Here is a 21,947-nt window from a genome sequence, read left to right on the forward strand (position 1 = left end):
CAGGAGTTTAGAATGTTGGGTTTTTTCTTCACTCTCCTTTATTCACAGTACTTGAAGAAGGCTAGCCTGGTGCTAATTTGCATGGCTTCCTAGAAACCTGTATTGGAAAACTCTGCTTTGAGAGAGCCAAGTTTCAAACTGGATGTCTACCCAGGGCCTGACAAGCATGGCCGTCCTGTGTAGAGGCGGCTAAATGTGGTTTTCCCAGAATCATGGTCACATAGGATGGTTAAGTTCCGAGCAGACGTGGTATAGACAAAAATAGTCTTTATGTGCTGGGTTTCCTGTTTTCCTTGGAAACCACTCAGGAAAGGAATGCCATCACCTCTGATTAGTCCTCACCCCCTCCATCTGCCCCTGCCCTGCCCCTCCCCCAACCCAGAATTCATGCTTAGTGACCCCAGACTTTACCACCCAGCATCCCCAGTCAATTGGCTTTTGTCAAGAGTGAATGAATGGGATGTTTCTCTGGCCTGAAAAGATCTTTCCTGGCCTACTGGGATGTTTGGCTCCCACAGGAATTGGCTCCCCCTTTTTTCTCTTTCTTGTGTCTTCCAGTCTTACAAGAATACACATAATCTACAACCTTGTTATAAACCATAACTTTATGTCTGATTCTCTTATGCACCCAAGTCTCTTTCAGATAGGGGGTTTGAACACACTGAAGATGTGTTGAAAAGGCGCCTTTTCCTCTTTTTCCTGTATGTATATGTGTATTCATGTGAGCCCACATTCTTATGGGTACCTTGTGGCTACACGCATGTGTGTTTGTACAAATATGTGGTGTCAGAGGTCCATCTCGGGTATCATTCCTCAGGAGCCAGCCACATTGGTAGTTTGGTTTTGCTTTTGTTTGGTTGGGGAGGGGGAATTGTTTGTTTGCTCGCTTGCTTATTGTTTTGACAAGGTCTCTCACTGGCCTGGAGCTCACCAATTAGGCTGTGCTGACTATCAGTGAGCACCAGGGATTTGCCTGTCACTGTGTCCCAGTCCTAAGATTACAGTTGTGTGTCCCTTCCTAGCTTTTCATGCCAGTCCTTTAACTCAGGTCCTCGTGCATTATCATCTGAGTCACCTCTCACCCCTCCTCCTTGTTCTGCACAGTGATCTCCTTATGGACAGCCGTGGGTCCCTTTCATCCTTAGATATGGAAAGGAGCGCTGGGTTTCAGCAGAGGGCAGACTGGGTCAAGGTCTGGCATTCTCAGAGAACTGAGAAGACAGGGTCTGACTGACCCCATCCGACGGGATATCAGACAGGGTTGAAAGCAATGCTCACCACTTAACAGGGTTTTCTCTTTTCTCCCCACAGGATCCACACCCAAGTCCACTGATCACCCTAGAGACCCAGGTGAGTGCCTCCTGTGGCCTTTGACACTTATCTTTACTTTGAGGTTCTGTGACAGCTCTTTATAGGGGCAGAAAATCCAGGGGGGAAAAATGTGCATTTTCTCATTAAAGGGCTTAATTATTCTTCCTATCACTTTAGGGTGTGACTGTTAAGGTGACTTGCCTTTCTGAAGGGTGGACCCTTGGCCAAGTAATTAGCCACCCCAACTGGATTAACTCTCAAGGGAACAGACAATGGCACATCACCACCCAGAGCTAGACTCCAGTCTTGACTAGCAGACCACAGCTTTTGATAATAGGCGTTCAGTAATACTGTAACAACAAGACCCAGCTCCCAGGGCAGGAAATCATACTATCTGCTTGGGTGCTGGAACATTCTGAACAATATAGATAGCAGTGGAGTTTCCGTGTGGGGTAGACGGCCCATGGCTCCAGGGATGGGAGAATGTGACCTGGCTCTTATGTCTTCTCTGTGGGCCTGCCTCAGAGTCACTGAGACACAGGTAGAATACAGTTCTGCATCTTCTTGCTTGCAGTGTTGACGGAACTGTCTAACCTCTAAGTTGTTCTCATTCCATTTTAAACGTGCCTTCTGACAGAGTCCTAGTGAGCATCATAGGAATGATCTTGAGACACGTCAGAGGTCCATGGAGTGGGTGCCTGTGTAAGCTTTAGTACTGTGAAATGCAGCCTTTCATACAGGCTTTGTGGGGAGCGTGTCTGGGGATTGATGACCTCCTTAGCTCCGTGCTTTGGTTAGACCACAAGGAGAAAAGGAAGGCAGGCTGGACCTCCTTTGGAGCCCCAGTGAGAACGCTTTCCAGGTATCAGACACAGTAAAACATATTGAACAGTTCATGAATGTGTAACAGCCCTTTGGGGGATTTCTATAGCGTGCTGGCAAAGACCACCTTCCTACTTCCTTCCAGCTCTGGGTCCTTGCAATACACCAGCACCTCAGCTCAAGTCTTCCTATCCAGAGCCCGGAAAGTCACAAACCACCTTGCTTCAGTGTGGCCTCTCCACTGCAGGAGAAATGGATCCTCAGTGAATCTCTGTGCTTGTCTGCCCTGTTCCTAGGGGCACACCAGTATAGCTATCCTAGAGAGGAGCAGGTCCCAGGGATGGTTGGACAGGACAGATGTTTAGGTTTGAGGAGAAGGATCCCATGACCTCTGTTCTGCTGTTCCTCATTCTTTGCATATCTCTTTAGCCATTGTGTCTGTGAGTGAATTTTACCTGTGGAATTTAGTCATCTAATGGCTTGTTCTTTCCTTAACTCACTGAATTCACTGGACTTTAAAGACCATCTCAAACCTTTGGGCATTCTCAATATAGGAATAACTTGATGCTGAGAGAATATTGGTGAAGGTCTTGAAGATACCTAGGATCCCCTAGTGGTGAGGATGGCACTCATTAAAACATAAGGATGACCAAAATGCAAATGCTTCACTCCTTCTTTAAAAGGGGAACAAGAATACCCTTGGCAGGGAATAGGGAGGCAAAGTTTAGAACAGAGGCAGAAGGAACACCCATTCAGAACCTGCCCCACATGTGGCCCATACATATACAGCCACCAAACTAGATAAGATGGATGAAGCAAAGAAGTGCAGGCCAACAGGAGCCGGATGTAGATCTCTCCTGAGAGACACAGCCAGAATACAGCAAATACAGAGGTGAATGCCAGCAGCAAACCACTGAACTAAGAACGGGACCCCTGTTGAAGGAATCTTAGAAAGGACTGAAAGAGCTTGAAGGGGCTTGAGACCCCATATGAACAACGATGCCAACCAACCAAAGCTTCCAGGGACTAAGCCCCTACCCAAAGACTATACGTGGACTGACCCTGGACTCCAACTGCATATGTAGCAATGAATAGCCTAGTAAGAGCACCAGTGGAAGGGGAAGCCCTTGGTCCTGCCAATACTGAACCCCCAGTGAAGGTGATTGTTGGGGGGAGGGTGGTAATGGGGGGAGGATGGGGAGGGGAACATCTATATAGAAGGGGAGGGAGAGGGGCTAGGGGGATGTTGGCCTGGAAACCAGGAAAGGGAATAACAATCAAAATGTAAATAAGAAATACCCAAGTTAATAAAGATGGAGAAAAAAAAGAATAGTTTGCATTCTAAGTCAGACACACACATACACACACACACACACACACACACACACACACAAAACTGTATTTTGCTACTGTTATGAATTGTAATGTAACTATTTGATATGCAGGATATCTGATATGTAATCCCCCAAAGGGATTACACCCCACAAGTTGAGAACTCCTGTTATAAAAGACAGACTTTATTTGGGGCTTACAGTTTTAGAGGATGAGTTCGCAATGTCATGGAGTATAGCATCACAGCAGGCAGGCAGGCAGGCATGATGCTAGAGCAGTAGCCGAGAACTTACTTCTTGATTTATAAGCAGGATGTAGTAGTCACACTAGGAATGGCATAGGCTTTTGGAACCTTAAAGCCTGCCCTTAGTGATACACTTCTTCCAATAAGGCTACGCTTCCTAACTGTTCCCAAGAACAGTTCCACCTACTAAGGACTAAGTATTCAAACATATGAGCTTAAGAAAACGACCTTACTCTTCAAATTACCACAGAGATAGATAGATAGATGGATAGATAGATGATAGATAGATAGATAGATAGATAGATAGATAGATAGATAGATAGATAGATATGGACAGACAGACAGACAATCAGGCAGACAACAGATGGATGATGGATAGGCAGATAGAAGATATATGCATCCATGGCTGGATAGATAAACAGAGGGAATGCTTTGCACAAGTATCTACAGCTGTACTCAGATATGTAGGTAGAGGTCATGGTGGATGGATACTGGATGGATATGGACAGACAGATACATAGATACCTAAAGACAAATAGATGCTTGGACGGTGGATACACAGACAGACAGATAGAGAGATGGCTTTGTTTGAAATGTGCTTTTATTTTTTTGTCATACAGGCTGCCATAAAGCCTATGGGTAAATACCATCAGCTACAGAGCCGATCGGGGAAAAAAAATTCATTTCAGAACAACAGAAAAATAGACTGTCTCCCTGAGCATCAATAATATTGTGATAAATCTGAATGCGTGTTTGATTCTTCTTCATTGATCCTCAAGGGGGACTATCATTTCTGAACCTACTCCAATTGCCAAGGCCTCTTGTCATTTAATTTCACCTTCAGTACTCACTGACTCCTACTTCCTACAGCCCCTCTGCTGATTAGCAAATGGCTCTGAGTCAGATGCAGACACCTGGGGAGCTGTCCTGGAGGAGCTCTTTTGTAGAGTAAAGATCTGTCAATCTGGGTATTTCTGAGGTTGGCTCACTTGGAAGGGAACAGAAGTTCATTTATATGGAGATCACCCAGGGCCTGGAGATCAAGGGCTACAGGAAGGGAATGTTCCTGACTGCTCAGTTTTCAAATCTAACCAGGTACTTGAATTCCTTTGATCAGCTAAATGGGGGCATGGAGGGAGGGAGTGACAGTCACATTATTTAAAGATGCTGCTAGGGCCAGGAGGATTACAAACAAAGCCAGGGAATATGAAAGCTTTAAAATTACACTGTGTAATCCATTCATCTTGGCTTATTCAATAAATAGCTGTGAGGCCACGCAGAGGCCAGGCCTTGTGTGAGACAACATCAGGGATGTGACAGCAAGAGAGGCAGAAGGCTTCTGCCTCGAGTCATGTTGGAAGAATCAGATGAGAAATATGCAGGCATGTGATCATGCTCTTAATATGAGTTGCCAGAGTGAATGGAATGAGCCACGTATGCTTATAAGAGAGTAGGAGGGACTTGATCCCCAAACTCTCTCTCAGGGGTGAAAGGTTTGCTTTATTTTTTCTCTTTGACACAGTGGACAGAGTCTCACTCTATAGCCCAGGTTGGCTTTGAAATTTGGATCCTCTGACCTCAGCCTCAGCCTCCCCAGCACCAGGCTAATTACACTTGACAGAAGGTGTGTTTTGAGGTCAGACTTGATACAGTCAACGTGCTAAGAGACGCTAGGAGATGAGAGTTAATCTTGCTAAGAGATGACAGGAATCACATTCCAAAACTTGTGCGTATTCCATCTCGGTGGCTATAATAATAATGCCACTTTTCCTTAGGATCAATTAAGCCATGCGAGCTGCTTCAAACTCCTCCAGTGCTTTGTGTCATCATCATGTCAAAGTGGATAAGGAATTACCTTATCAAGCTAGAATCAAGGAAATGAGGGGGAAAGAGAAGGGACATAAATTCACAGCCATCTGGTCACTGTTCCCGTAACTGTCCAGTGAGAGGAAGCATGGGGCCTCAGTGTGTTGTGCTCATCTGGGGACTAATGTCAGGAATCTGGACAATGGTTGCTATTAGTTAAGTTATGGGCTCCTGCTGAAGTGAACTTGAGCCTCATTGTAAACCAATAGTTCTCACTCACCTAGGGAGAGGTTGGCCAACCAGGACATTTGCCTATGATATGACTAAATATAATGTTTGCTGTCAAAACTCAGAGACAGGAGAACTATTGGCATCTTGTGTACAAAGTGGAGACCTGTTGGCCATTCTATAATGCATGGGGCAGTCTCCCTCCATTCAAGCGTTACCCAGCCTCAAATATCAATAGTGTCAAGGTTGACAAAGCTCAGTGTGCGCTTGTTTGCTTCTCAACAGTTTATTTCTCAACAATACTTTAGCCCTGCAATGTTGGCTTCCTTGGTATTATTGCTTATACTCAAAGTTCACTAACTTCCATTAATATAAGATTTCAGGCAGCCTGTAGGTGCTAGCCATGGTGCATTCATTCCCTCTGTATTGACATTGACCTTGATTATAAGTACAATAAACTACCCCCTCAATATTCATAACCATGTGTTCTGTGTACACAAAGGTCACATCTTGTCAGATAATTATGACTAGGGAGGAAAACTCACCAGGAGAGATAATTTCCTACAAGATTTATGGCTCATTAATATAGAGAATATTCAGGATTTTTGTTTTTAAGAAATTACAATTGGGAGTGTAACACATTTGCCTAGCAGATCTATCCATAGTATGGCTAAATCAAAGAAAAACAGAATAAAAGTTCTGCTACTTAGCTGTGCTTCAGAGAGGGCTTGGTCAGGGCTTTTGGACTACTGGAGCAGGTCTCCTGGTTTCTAGGCTCAATTCCACTTTCTGGGGCAAAGCACAGCCTCTTTGGTATAAACTTCTTTCTCTGGAAGCTTTCCTGCCACCACTGGGATTAAAGCAATTGCAGTCTGTTCGCCTCTCTTCCAGCTCTGGGCTTCGATTAACCTTTTCCTCCATAGAGAGCGGTTTTTGAAGTAATGAGGAGCTTCTGAATGGCCCTTACCTGCGTCTCCAGCCCATTAATTCTTATGGTGCCCAGCATCTGTTGAGAGATGGCAGAGACCAAATTGCTTTCCATCTTCTGCCTCCTTGTGGGAGCAGGGCCTCTCCAGGGCAGAGCAGACCAGTTTGGGGGACAGCAATCCCTTTCTGCCATCAGCTCTGCTGACTCTGGTTTGCAGGTCTCTAATTAGCATTGGTGGGGCTGGACCATTGTCTAGGCAGAGAATGGGAGACTGTACCCAAGGAAGAACTGTGGTCTCATTGCCAAGGATCCTTTCTATTTCCTGTGACTCAGAGTGACTGCTGTGAGACACCGGTCCACAAATAACCAAGCCAGTTCTCCAAAGTCCAGCCACATGCACCTGCACAGTCACAGGAAATAGATGCTGTCGACATCACCCTTCTTCACTTCTCCAAGCCTAAACCTTAGTGGCCTGAGTAGATCACATAACTCAGAATACATAAAGTCATTGTTCTTCTTGACAATAGCAATTGTCACTTTTCAATCTATGACCTATATCCCCAACAGAAGCAACTTTGTAGAGGAAAAGCTGCTTTAGGCTCATAGTTTAAAAAGCCTCAGTCCATCAAGACAAGGAAAGAAAGGTGAGGCTCTTGGCAGTAGGGGTATCATATATAGCAGTGGTTCACACCCTGGTAGACCAGATGGCAGAGGCAGAGGCAGTTCAAAGGCCTGCTTCTAGTAACCTACTTAGGCCAGTTAGGCCTCTCTTCTCCTCCTGAAAACTCCACATCCCCACCACTCCCAAATAGAACCACAAGATGGGAACAAAACAGGCAAAATATAAGCTTCTGGAGCAAATTTTGGTTGTACTTACTATAACAACGATACCCATTGAATGTACTTGTATTGACACGAGAAACATGCGTTGTGTGTATACTTGGCAACCTAGCACTTTCAGGAAGTATGTACTAAGTCCTTCTATGGCAACAATAACCAATGAAAAAGTTTACTTTGAGATGAAGCCTATACATTATGTGTACTTAGCAACCTAGTACTTTTAGCTTGTGTTTACTAAGTCCTTACTTGGACTGCCACTGAAACTTAGAATGCTTCTTGCATGGATTCCACCACCCACATTCTGTCCTTGTCCTGTACGGAAGGGAGTGTGGCTGTCACTCCCCTCTCATGGATGAGAAACTGAGGTATGAAGAACCTCCATTATCTGCCCAAATGAAACAGGATACTTTGGAGAACCCAGGAGACAGGTAGTAGTTTTAATCCCATTTTACAGATGTATAAACTGAAGTCCAGTGTTATGCCTGTGATGGGACAGGAACCACAACCAGGTGACAGATGAAGCCCTTTGCTCTTGCTGCTATGTTGCTAAGATATTGCAATAAAATAAAGATGCAGGTTTTGTACAGGGAGTGATTAGTGTGGGTGTGGCTTTTATATGGTAAAGATCCAGACGATGCAGATTCTGACAGGTATAAAGTAGATGAGGTAGATCATGTGTGCTTAGAGAAATAGAGTTAGTCGGGTATAGGTACCCAATAGGCTAAGCATAGATTTGTGTAGATATCTAGTAGGAAGAATCAAGTCTCCCAGTAGACTCTTTCTACCCTTAGAGAGTCCCATGCACTTCAAGTGCTGAGACAAAATCTTGGGAAACTGACAACCAAGGGACAAGACACCGTGGTCATGTTTGCACCAAATCACCAGCATCAGGAGGCCCACTGACATCTGACATAGGTGTAGCATGTGCCAAGGTCTGGGAGGCATGGACTGTCAGCTCCACGGGGTTTTCCGGTAGAGCTGTACAAACTGGGGATCTTAAGAGTATGTTTCAGTGCTAGAATTATTGAAGCTGCAATATAAATGTTTCTAGATGGCCAGAGAGGATCTAGATGAGGCTACTTACTGTTGATAGTCACTGCAGGTTTTATATACACCTAGGACTTTGCTAAGCACTGTGTATGAATAGCCTTTTCTAATCATGCCCATAGTTCTTTGGGCAAGGGATTGTTACTCCATCCTTTGCAGGGAAAGAGTGTGAATATATTGAAAGTCTGAGGCCTGGCCTGAAACATAAGACCTCCTGAGTAGCAGAGTAGCCTCAAACCCAGTTTCCCTCCCAGTCAGTCTTTGTCATAATTTACACTGTGAGTGAAAATTAGGGCTGAGGGTAGCTGGCCAACTCTCCTGGTAACCCAGCAGTACGTCCAATTGGCTCCTCTGCCATGGGCAGTCAGAGGAGAAACTGGAGTCCTTAAAACTAGAGCGTGGGTACAAGGTAGAAGGTTGGTGTACCACTCTGCAATCTTCACCTGTCCTTGACTGTCTCCATGTTGGACTCAGAGAGATGAAGTGTGCTGGGTGGCTCCTCTCTATCCTCATTAGATCCACTGCCCAGTGCCCCCCACCTCCCCCTTGGTACTTGTCTTCAGTAAGGGCTTTGTCATTGCCCTGGCTAAAAGAGGCAGGGATGGGAGGCAGGGCAGGAGGTCGGCAGGCATGCAGTGTGGTAATTTTCCGTGCTTGGCTGTGTCCTTGTGTAGCTCTGCCACTTGTGGACACCCATTGCATAGCCACACCTCCTCTGGCCTTCCTCTACTGCACCAGGGTAGAGTCAGCTCCTACCAGCTCTAGCCTGCCTGCCTTGGAGCATCCTCCATTCCAGTTTTCTTTATAGAATCTCATTCTAAATTCTGTGGTCCCTAATTGTACTGCAGGACAGAAGTGTTACTTTGGGGTGGTGGGAGCAAAAGGTGTACTTTTAGTGACACGGTGCTGCGGGGGGGGGGGGGCTCCTAAGCTGAGCCACTGCCATCACATGCTGTGTTTTGATATAAGAAGGGGTCTTTAAGTGGGACGAGGATCAGATCTCTGAAGGGAAGAGAAGGGCGGGTGGGGCTCCGGGGAGTCTGGATATGTCATGTTCTGGGAGAAAGGAAAGTGGTGGCCATCTTGTGACTATTTCTCCCCTAAAACTGAGCCAAGCAACAAACTTCTTCTGAGCTAATACCTGATGGCTCAAACTGAGGAATGAAGCTCTGGGTCCAGCTTGTGTCACACACCCTTCCATCGGCTGTTACTCCAGTATATCTTTTCCAGGAAAGACCAAGCTTTCCCAGTCTGGGTAAGGTTTGAGTCTGACTGTCCTTACCAGACAGTCAGACACACCAGAAGGAGATAATTTTTTCTAGGAAGGACAGTGAAAACCATTCTTTTCCTGTTCTGTTACACCCCAGGAACCGTTAACTGCCCTGATACTCAAATCTGATTTCACAGAAGTGCTATCACATCTCTGTGGCTTTGAGAGCTCTTGGAAGGATCCCAGCCATTTCTTCAGTACATTGCAACTCTTCCTGTGGCTTTGATCATTCTGAAAAGGAGTATTTTCTTAATTACAACCCCAATTCTGTTTTCTGAGGCATAGTAGATTTTGTTTTGCCATTCGAAGCAGGTAATGGGAGGGTTCGTTGGGGGGGACCAAAGTGAGCTTTTGACACACATGACAGATGGGTGAGGGTGAGGATCATTCCTGAGCCTATTTGATGCTGGAGGGAAGAACTTCAGTCTCTGTAAAGGTCTCTGAGACACATGGTGGCAGTATGCAGGTACTGCCTCAAATACTATCAGGTTCCAGTGATGGCCCAGGAGGCACCTTCTCATTTCATGGCCTTCGTTCAAAGAGATTCTTCAGGCTTTGTCTGGCTTCATGTGGGTTCTGTCTGTTCTAGAACATATGGAGGGGAAATGGTGGTGGATAAGCTACAGTAAGCCTCCACAAAACCCCTTTGCATACCCATTCATCACAGTCCCCTCTGGCCTCCCCACTACCCTCTATCACCTCACCTGGCAGGATGTGTCCAGATCTAGCCAAGTGATGAATCAGGTCATGACTACCCCTCAGGTTCATTGAACGGTTGCTACTGAGACCCAGCTCAGCAACTCAGGTGGAGGCTAGACCAGGTCTGTTTTAACATATTTAAATTATTGTTTATTATGTTTTGACAAGGGGTATCAAGCTGGCCTAAAACTCAATAGGTAGCCAAAGATGATCTTGACTTTCTGATCCTACCTGCTTCACTTCCTGAGTGCTGGGTTGCAGATGTGGTCCATCATTACAGGGTTTAGCCAATACTAAAGATCAAACATAGAACTTTGTGCATACAAGGTAAGCACTCTACCCAGTGCCCTGAGCTTAACCTCTCTTTTCTGCTCTTCTGCCCACAGCTGCACCGTGCACTTGGGCTCTAAGTCTTCCCTAATGCCCCCTCTTGACTTGTCCTTGGCTGCTCAGCTGTGGCACCCTGACACTATGAGAATGCTCATTCTTCCCTGCCCTTTGCACTGTAAGGACATTCAGCAGCATCCCTGGTTATCCACCAACTGCCAGTGCTGCTCCCTTACAATCCGAGAGTCAACAGTGTCCTCAGACTCAGCCACAGGGTCCTGGGGGGCAAACCATCCCTGGCTGAGAACTGCCTACCAAAACGAGGAGTGTACACAAAGACTAAAACCATGGCCTATGACCCCAATGGTTCTGTGTTGATGGCACAGGGTGAAGCCATGGTCCTGCCGGTTCTTATTTCTAAATGACCTCATGTTAACTTGTTCTGAACACAATACACACAAAGTGTCCCCCTTCTCTTCACTGATTTGCTTAACAAAGTGCTTCTGTTGCTTTTTACATTTAAAAAATAGCAAGGCATGGGTCACATGTCTTTATAACAAGGCAAAGGGCTCCATCTTTTTCTTAGGGAAGTGGAACCCCTCAGTCCAGGGGTCTGTTCTATAGAAAGCATCGGGTTGAAGGCCAAACACCATGTGGAACTCCATCCCTGAAGACCGCAGGGATGACTTTGGCTGAGGTTTCAGATCTATTTGTCCAGACGATTTCAGGAGGGTGTAGGCTCCCCTGACACCATCAGAAATAGTCTGTGGTTTTGGGGCCCGACACTAAGACGTGTTCAGACCTCCCTGGCATCAATCCCTGGATTTGGTGAAAGAACCCTGTGTATAGGGCATCAGCTTAGGACAACAGGCCACTGTAGGTCCTAACAGCCTCTGGGTGTTGCTCCCAGGGTGTTTTCCAAAGGTGGTTTGGGTTGGCTGCAAGCATGGTGTGTTCTTATTTTCTGTTTTTGCAAATTCTCCTTTGGGGACTTGTGAGTCCTTTCTCAATTTGGATTTCATGGTTGCCATCACCAGTGCTATACTGTATGGATATATTATTATCACACTCTTCGTGCAATGAGTATTTATCGAGAGCCCAAGACATTATTTTCAGAGCTGGTTACAGAGCAGTGACATTGACACCAGTCCTGACCTCCCAAGCATACATGCTGGAGGTTAGTATATGAGAATTGTAGGTACATCAGATAGGACAATTACTATGGAAAGTAAGTCAGACAGAAAGCTGTGGATGAGACAGCTAAGTCAGGGAAAGAGTGCCCCTTTAACATGACAGGACCATGCACATTAGCACACAGCAACATTTGAGCACAATGCAAGTGGATGAGCTCATTACACAGCTGCATGATGGGGACAGCTGGTACAAAGGCCCTGAGGTAGGGTACTCTGGATGTGGTAAAGCCAGAGCAGAGAGAGGGTTAGGTTAGGAGGATGCTGTTGAATTTAGAACTGAATTTACCTTCACACTACATTGGGAATATTTAGGGTAGAAGAATTACATGGTCTGACTTCTGATAATGGGATTGGTGACTCCCCTGATGCAAATGATCTCTAGTGGTCAAGATTGGAGGCTGTTGCAAGAGCCACAGAGATGCCATAGTGGTTTGGACCAGTGTTAACAGTTGAAGCCAAGTGAGCTGTTGCATTTGTACATGTGATCTGAGCGTAGAACCCACTGGACAGTGTACTGAAGCAACACAAGCACCTGGTAAATCAAGACAACACCAATTTGGAACCTATCCAGTGAACTGAACCTCCTAGACTTTGCTCCGTTCTTTAGGGAACTGCCGTTCATTGTTATCATCTTTCTGTGCGTGCGTGCATATGATGTGTGTGTGTGTGTGTGTGTGTGTGTGTGTGTGTGTGTGTGTGTGTGTATGTGTGTGTGTGTGTGTGCTTGGTGACAGGCATTTGTTATTTGTTTACTTATAGAATCTAATGAGCCATATTTATAATGATGTGTATTTCCTGTCTCTTTGTCCTCCTCACTTCAATATCAGCCCATATTAATCTTCATGATTATTCAATTTCCAACTCTGTTTCTAGCACCTGGTTTGGTATCTGGTACATGGAAACGGGGATAACTATTAGCTGCTTATATGAGCTGTCCCCTCACTGGTGAGCTGACTTCCTGCTGTTAGATATGTAGGTGGCTCCTTTTCGTTTTCCTGTTTTCAACACAGCTGTTAGTCACTCTTACATCCGTAGCATAAGTGACCAGATTTCACCAGCCCAGAGGGCACGTGTTTTAAATGATGCTAAGGGGAACTGACTTGTCCTACATGAGGCTCCTTCAGACCTGTGAGCACTTAAGTGATTTCCTGTTTTTCATTTCAAAAGCACAGGAACAATTGTTAATATGAGCCATTCTTGACAGATGCTGGGGTAAGGGATTGAAGCATTTGCTGAAACAGGTATTTGCTGGTTCCTTGCTTCCTTTCCAGGATTCCAAATCCCACATGGATACTCTGCCCCCTTGAAGCAAAGGAAGCAAGTAATAGCCCTAAAACTGTTTGAGCACTCAGCTATGTGCAGGCCACCGTGGTAAGTTCCTCACAGGGGTAAACTCATTCAATCTCTATGCTAAGAAGGTTCCAAAACCCCTGTGAGATCGTGTGCCTGTCATCAAGCTTGTAAAGAAAAGGAAGGAAACTGGGGAGAGAGAGTTAAGTCACCCAAGGTCACACTGACAGCAAACTTTGGATCTTAGCAGAACTCAGCCATCATGGCGCAGTGGGTGGATTTAGTAATAGCTGTGACTGCCTCTGAGGCTCAACCACTCTGTGATATTTTAAAAGCAAAAAATCAATGCATTCTTTGGGGAGTCAATGGTCTTGGCAGAGGCTCAGGGTTATGCCTGGGCTCGTGGCCCAGCCTGTGGTATGGCAGCTGGACACAGCTCTATACTAGACCTCTGGAAGACAACCAAGCCACAAGCATGTAAAAAGACATGCCCAAGGCCACATAAGAAAACAATGCCACCTATTTCCACACTGGGTTATGGTTCCCCTTGACCAAATACCCAAATGAACTGCCAAGCTGCGCTAATGATTTGACTGTGGAGGTAGTGATAAAACTGTGGATTGGCTGAGACATGGTATATATGGTTGGTGAATGGATGGTGGAGAGCGGAATGAATGATAGAGTAATGGATGGGCAGATACATAAGTGAATGGGTGGATAGAAGGAGTATGGATGATAAATGGTAGTAGCTAAGTGATGGAGTGATGGAAGCCTGTATGGATGAATGGATAGATGGATGGGTGCCTGGGTGGTGAATGGATGGTTGTTATTGTAAAGAATGGAGGAATAGAGGACTGCCTAGAGGATAGGATCCAGAGTGATACATAGATGCAGAGATCGAGTAATAGATTATTAGACGACATTCAGGTGATGATGATAGATGACAGAGAGACAGATGGATAGATAAATAGATGATTGATTGATTGATTGATGATAGATGATTGATTGGTAGATGATAGGTAGATAGATGATAGATATATGTTAGATGATTGATAATATGTTAGATAGATGATTGATTGGTAGATGATAGGTAGATAGATGATAGATATATGTTAGATGATTGATAATATGTTAGATAGATAATTGATAGATATGTTAGATAGATAGATAGATAGATAGATAGATAGATAGATAGATAGATAGATAGATGAATGGATGATATACAGTTAGATGGGAGGCTAATGATGACTATATAGGTATGTAGGTCTCTCTCTCTCTCTCTCTCTCTCTCCCTCTCATAGGAAGCTAGACTGCCTCCGTTCACTCTTTGGAAATCCGTAGCACACAACACCCAGTGCTTTGGGTACCAGGAAAAGGGGATGCAGGAACCAATACTTTGTACTTTGCCTCCCGTGAACCCATAGGCTAGACAGGTCATTGCCACCACTGTTCTATCCCTTTGGCATTTGGAAAAAACCCTGCTATTCAGTCTCTGGATAATATTCCAAAAGGAAAACAGGCAAAGGAAAACATCTGTCTCAAATGCAACTACAGAATATACATAAAGCCAGAAGTCTGCAGGCAGCCCAGTGCTTGTCTGTTTTAGCATACTCGCTAACTAGACTTGGCGGCAGATTTATTAACTACAGTCATCTAGAGGACAGAGGGGCAAATAGTAACCTGAGATGTCTGCTGCCAGGTAGTGTGACATGAACATGTCTGCTGCTTGTATCAGTGTCGAAGTCTCAGGTACTGGCAATACCATTGCAGTTATATTCATAAGTGAAGGAACCGATACTTCTTAACCAAAATTAGCAAAAAATAATTGCCTGTGTAAGTACAAGTTCAAAACCCCAGCATGCTCTCTCCATAGACTCCTAATTCCATAGCTTCCTGGACAGGCCCTAGAAGGTTAGGGAGAAATGTTGGTGTAGATGTGTCAGGTAAGTCCCCACTGAGTGAGTATGTGCAAGACGATCATCACCATCACCATCATCATCATCACCATCATCACCATCACCATCATCACCATCACCATCACCACCATCACCATCACCACCATCACCATCATCATCAGGACACATGTGTGGAGGTCAGAGGACAATCCAATAAGATTAGTTCTCTCCTTTATGTGGATTCCAAGGATCAAACGCATGTTGCTAGACTTGTATCATTGTGCAGCAGGCCCCTTTGCCCACTGAGCCAACTCACTGTCTTCTAGTTTTCTCTTCTGTTTATAGCTGCATCTCTGTATGTGGATTTATTTCCATGTGGAGAATGGAACCTGGCACCTTTGAACAGGCTAGCAAAGTCTTCAATCTCTGAGCTACAGTCCAACCTATGGGGACAGGCCTATTGATGTTCTTTCTGTGGGCTCTTATCCATTTACTGATAATATCTGACACTCCCAACAGAACACCCATTGACTGGCTCCCTAGGGAAGCAGCCATTTACAACATGTTCCAAAGGGTGAGTGAGCGTTAAATAGGGATGGGAACATAGCCTTCCATACAGATAAAGGTGTTCCTGGAAACAGAGGTGGAGTGTGAGCACCAACAGGAAATTATAGGAGTTAATGGCAGCAAGGAAGCATAGGGCAAGGGTCAGGGACTAGCATGTGAGGTGGCTGATGCAAGAAGAAAAGGCTCAAGTACTGAAGACTGCATCAAGAGGCTCTATATCTTCCTGTAGGTCATATGGGGGCACTGAGGGTGTCTGAACAGGAGAATCGCTCACTAAGAGATCGATTTGAGATCTCTCTGCTGCTGTGTGAGAATGGGTTGTAGAGGTGAATTTGGAGATAGAAGGAACCAAAAGAGGATGTCAGAAGAGCTTTAATGGTGGGTGAAAGGGATGTGGACAAAAGAAGAGGAAGGAACGTATTTAAGGGACATTAAAACAAAACGTAGGTAAAGTGCTTGCTAGCTATTCATGAAGCCCTGGGTTTGCCCTCCAACACTGCACAAAACCAGGTGTGGTAGTACATGCCTGAAATCCAAACTGTTGGAGCAAGGAGACAAGAGTGAGTTCAAAGTTAGCCTGGCCTGAATGTGACTCTTACCTCAGAGAGAGGTGCACGATAGATAGGCAAGAATCTTACGTGTACAGGATAAGTGCAAAGGAATCCAGGTTAGGAAATGGGTCAGTGGGTCAACAGTGGACAAGTCTGGGCTGAGGAAGGAATTGTCCTTGGAGACAGTTGTCAAGAATGTGTGAGTCGACGGGGTCAGACCTAGGCTTATCCCACCTCTTGCTATCTTTTGTGTGGTAGGGATTGACTTTGACCCTGGGATATCATATGTGCTAAGAGATGTCCTGTGGAAGCTCTTTTTTATCTGCCTCTCCTGGAGATAGAATTGGTAGAAGACAGGGGCTGGCACACCTCTGGACTTGTCAACACAGACTTTTGCACCTAAAAACCTAAGGAAAATTGTTCCTTGTTCAGTCCATGGAAGACCTTCATAGACCACTGTCTTCTGGCTGTGAGTATAAACAAAACAAGTTAGACTTGACTGCTTCTTCAAAGGAAAACTTGTTTCATTGGTATTGATTTTTGTTTTGGAGTTTTTTTTGTTTTCGTTTTTGTTTTTGCTTTTGTTTTGTTTTGTTTTGTTTTGAGGGGGAGGCATTTGTGGGCCTTTATGGGGCTGAATATTAATTTTTTTTATCCCAGCTGCAGTGCATTATGTAAGACCTTATAAAATTCCATTATGGCTTTTTCCTGGATACCACAGATGCAGAATATACTCCTTTTATTCCCGAAGTGACTGTTAACAAATTTGTCCCTCATTTCTCCTGTTGGGAAAGCTGCAAGGCCTGTCATCTGCAGAAATGTGTGAGCACCCAGAGCTGGCACTGACAAGCTCTCAGGCCTGGGGAGGGTGACTATAATGCAGAGATCTAAAAGAAGCCCACACTGCATGCGTGGACACAAGCCAGTTAACCGAACTCAACTAACCAGAACCATCCACAAAGGAAATCCCTTTTGTTTCCTCTCAGAAGACTATAAGACAAACAGTTGAGAAAATCTGCATTTTACAAAGGAAGAAAAAGAAGAGTTGTCCTGGTCATCTCTCAGTTCAAGTCCATGGCCTACCCCTCATCCCTTGCTACCCCAATAGCCACATGTGGGACCTCGAATGCCCTTGCAGCCACATTATAAAACAACAGTTGAAAGCAATGGGGAGGGAGGCTGTTGATTTAGCTGGGTCAGGATTCCCTATGGAATTTACAGAGGTTAGAGTTGTCCTGCCCCTTCACAAGGTCTATGTATCTCTCTGATATTCTAGGATGTCCCAGGGAGACATATACCTGCGTGCGCGCGCGCGCGCACACACACACACACACACACACACACACACACACACACACACACACCAGTGAGCCATAGGGATATAGGATCAGGGCCCCCTGATTGCCATTGGCCTCTGATCTCTTTTTTTTCCTTTCTGTTAATCTGTTTTAGACACTGGACACTCCCTCATAATGAACCCTTGTCCAGGAAACTAGATTGGTTTACTTTTCCTACTGGAAAAGCTACCAGACAACAGAGCTGGAAACAGAGGGATGTGGTTGGTGTCTGGCCACCTTGCTTTCTGGAGTTGACTCAAACACTGCATTTCTGTCCTTGCTTTTAAAATAATCGTAACCCCTCAGGCCAGCAAGTCAAGTCCCAGCAGGAAGCTTCAGTTGCAGCTGTGTCCCCAATGGTTCACCTCCACTTTTCCCCATATACCAGGCTTCCCACCCTGGATGCTTTTTCTAGTCCTTGGTCCTTGTTGCCTCCATCCAGATGAAAACTCAAGGCTCCCCTTCTCCTCTGAAGCTTTTCCCAGTGTGTTGGGTGGAAGCTGGTGACTCACAGGATGAGTTTAGGAACAGCAGGAGCAAACTTTAAAGACATTAATAGCTCCATGCGCATTTTCCTAGTTACATCTCATTTGTGGCAAATTAGACTAGTTTTCCTTCCAATATATGGGTAATGTTTCTTTCTTAAATAAATTTACCCAAGTAGAAATACCAGAGGGCTGACTAGAGAGCACTGGAAAATGAAAGAATTCTCCTGCCACGCAGAAGAACACAATGGCTGATTTAATATGGGGAAGGTGGTTCTCTTCCTTGCTCGCCCCTCCTTCTGTAATCCCTCATGTTTTTGAGGGATTTCAAACATGAAATTTGTTTCTTTTTCTGAGTCACATTTCTTACTAGAAAAATTGGCTTAATAGTTTCTGCCCCTATATCAGTTAGCCCTCATTACAGCAGTCAGCAGATTGGGACCTTTTTGTTTTCCCTGGCCTTGTGGCACACATCTCTTAGGAAGGTCTCCTCAAGTACTTAGGAAGTACCATCAATAGATTACTAATATAAAAAAGAGGCCTCCTTGGAGAATTCTCTCAGTCCCACCCCCCTCTTGGCTCTATCACATGAGAGCACTCCAATGGAGGATGGGGGTGGCGCTTGCCTATTGCATGCACATCAGAGACAGAGAGGTCAAAATGAAAATCACAGAGCTCAGCTCTTGCTGCAGCCACTTTCCTGCTGAGAAAGACCTTGGAATCTATCACTGAGGTCTGAGGCCCACTGGAGCCCAGGCTCAGCTCATCCATCAAGATGCACCTGTGGGAGACGGTGTTTAGCAGAGGACTGTTAACTGATGACCAAGTTCTCGTAACGGCCTATCTCATGTGGCTGTAACGAAACGTTTGAGGCTGGGTGAAATGGAGAGTAATCAAGGAAGCCATCTAATATTGGTCTCTGGCAATGTGTCTACATAGACAGACACTTGTATGTACACCAAAGCGACTAAAACTATCTCACCATTTAATATGTTTTAGATCTCAGACATTTTACTGTCGACTACACACATGATAATATTTTGGACATTTGTGTTAACTAAAATAGCTTAATAGAGTCAGTTTCACCCATTGCTTCAATCTTCTGTTTTATGATGTGGCTGTGATTCCAAGGTCTTTCTCAGCAGGAAAGTGGCTGTGGCTGAGCTCTGTGATTTCCATATGATGTGGCTTGCGATCTCAGGGTGGCAAGGGAGAACAGGCAGGATCTGGACTTGAACTGAGAGATGACCAGGAAAACTTATCTCTTTCTTCCTTTGTTAATTGCATTTTTTCTCAACTTTTTGTCTTATAGTCTTCTGAGAGGAAACAAAAAGGATTTCCTTTGTGGATGGTTCCGATTAGTTGAGCTTAGTAAACTGGCATGTGTCACTTGAGCTATGACTCGTGTCCTGGATGCATGTGTGCTTAGCCCTCAATATTGCTCCCTGGGCTCTGTCTAAGGCGTGGTAGGGTCTGTGTGTGGTGAGGGGAGGCTAAAGGATTAGGTACTAAATTCCAGCATCTCTCAGCCTCCATTGCTTCTGGATTCTAGCATATTTACACCATGGGGTGGGCTATTGTGATGTGGCCTCTGAAATGCCTTACCGGGTTCACCATCTCTTTCTGAGGGCACCGTTGTTCTTTAGCTCACTTCCTTTGACCCAGAGATGAGGCCAGCATCCCACCCAGACCTGACAGGGACAGCTTACTAGTCCTGTGGACTCCCTGAGAGGGCTCATGCTGCCCTCCACATGTAGAAGCCCTATGGCTGCTCTGTGGTATGGCACAAAGCTAAGGCCATCCCATTGGTTCCCACTGAGGGTGTGATCGCCTTGTCTGGACACCCAGCACTTGGGCTCTGCCAAATCCAAAGCCCTGACCTGATCCTTGTGATCAGAACTGTTTGGTGAGAAGCCAGGAAGCAAAATGGACAGAGGAGTTTTCGTGAGGCCACCTGATACTGTGCTGTCCCACCACTCATGTCTGTGTACCACAGTATATAAAATGTCGTCGCAGCCCACAGTATGATGGGAAAGAGTTGTACAGAGACTATATGGGCTTGGATCTTGGCTTTTCTGTATGGTAAGAGCTAACTTCTCACATCTTAGATACTTCTGTCAGTAAACCTGTAATCCCTACTGTGTAAATGAATCTGTATATGAATCAGTGCCCCTGGTAACTAACACACACACACACACACACACACACACACACACACACACACACACAGAGAGAGAGAGAGAGAGACAGAGACAGAGAGACAGAGAGACAGAGAGACAGAGAGACAGAGAGACAGAGACAGAGAATGTATTTACACATATGTGCACATGAACATGCATACACCAGTGCACACCTTTGTGAACACATCTGTGAAATGTCACATAGATATTTCTTCATCCCAGAGTGCAGCGTCAGCCTCTGCTCCTTCAGAAAGTAAAAACATAACCACAACCAAATCAAAACCAGCCATGGCTGGGAAGCAGATGTGTTAGGCAAGCAGACCAAGGCCCTCAGGCCAAAGCTTACATCTGGCCGTCCTTAGCCGATCTCCGCTGACTCCTTTTGGACCTGGTTTGCATGGCTAGAGGCAGACATTGGCTCATTCTGTTCTGTGGCCAAGGACCATGAGTGTTCGTTGATGTTGTTCTAAGAGGACATTGCCTGCCTCCACCCTTGTTCTGACACCATGACCAAGAACATCACTTCAGGATGGTGAGGGTGAGACCTGGCCTGGAGACAGCAGCTCTGAGAGGACTTGTTTATAGCCTCTGGAGTCATCCCATTCTCCCAGGCTTGGGTTATTGCCATCTTGACTGATGATGTGGCCTTGCCTATGTGTGGTCAACTGACTAATGAGTCTCACAGAGGGGCAGCCAATAATCAAGCGACTAGCTAAGGCATGGCTGAGTATGAACAGGACCTTCATACAAGGCAGCTGACTATCTGATGGCTTTCAAATGCACTGACCATCTTTGGCCAAAGACAGAGTCTTGTCCAAACTGTCCAAAAGGACCTGCCCATGAGACACGATCCTCTGACATGTTACCCCACCCCGTCCCCCCAGTGTCCATGAATTTATCAGGCAGGTAGCTGGCCCTTACTCATCCCACCACTGAAGACTAACCATTCTCCATGGAAACCCAGCTCTGGGTACCCTAGCCTGCCCAACCTGAGGGCCAGCTGCAGTTCTGTTTCTCTGACTGGGGTGGCTAGAATCTGGCAAACAGCTAATAGCATTTCATAATCTCTAGGCTGGATCAAGCAGCTTCCTTGTTCCTTCAAGCAGAGCTTGCTGGGGAGCCCAGCCCACTCACTGCTCAGCCGTTGCAGAGAGCTGTTTATTTGGGAGAGTATTTTCGTGTTCGTCTCTGGACAAACGGTTCTTTGATGAACAGTTGCTCTGTCAGAGATGGTTTCCGCACTGGTGGAGTCAACAGATGTTCGTGTGTGTGTGTGTGTGTGTGTGTGTGTGTGTGTGTGTGTGTGTGTAATGGAACAGTGATCTCTTGGGACTGAGACTGTCCTCACAACACATCTGCACATTCAACACAGGGATGGCATACACATTGGTGTGAGGGAAGCATTACCCTAGGTTTCCAACACTATATGGTAGAACCTTCTAGAAACTATCATTTTTAATGCCATTTCAGCAATGAGATACTCAGGATGAATAATTGCCTTCTCTAGGGATATGCCACTGGAACTTATAAAGTGAATACTGAGGAATCTTTTCTTTTTTTTTTTTTTTTTTTTTTTTTTTTTTATTAACTTGAGT

At 45.4% G+C, this 21,947-nt stretch overlaps 1 protein-coding gene across 2 annotated transcripts in view; it reads left to right on the forward strand.

Moving 5' to 3' along the window:
* Nucleotides 1-21,947, forward strand: part of Xylt1 (xylosyltransferase 1) — a 286,510-nt gene that overhangs the window by 92,888 nt on the left and 171,675 nt on the right. For both annotated transcript variants that reach the window (XM_087586867.1, NM_022295.3), the window contains 1 exon segment: nt 1,312-1,350. In XM_087586867.1, coding sequence (XP_087442993.1) covers nt 1,312-1,350 — 39 coding nt within the window.

This window comes from Rattus norvegicus, chromosome 1 (genome assembly GCF_021556685.1).
Source record: "Rattus norvegicus strain SHRSP/BbbUtx chromosome 1, alternate assembly SHRSP_T2T, whole genome shotgun sequence".
NCBI lineage: Eukaryota > Metazoa > Chordata > Mammalia > Rodentia > Muridae > Rattus > Rattus norvegicus.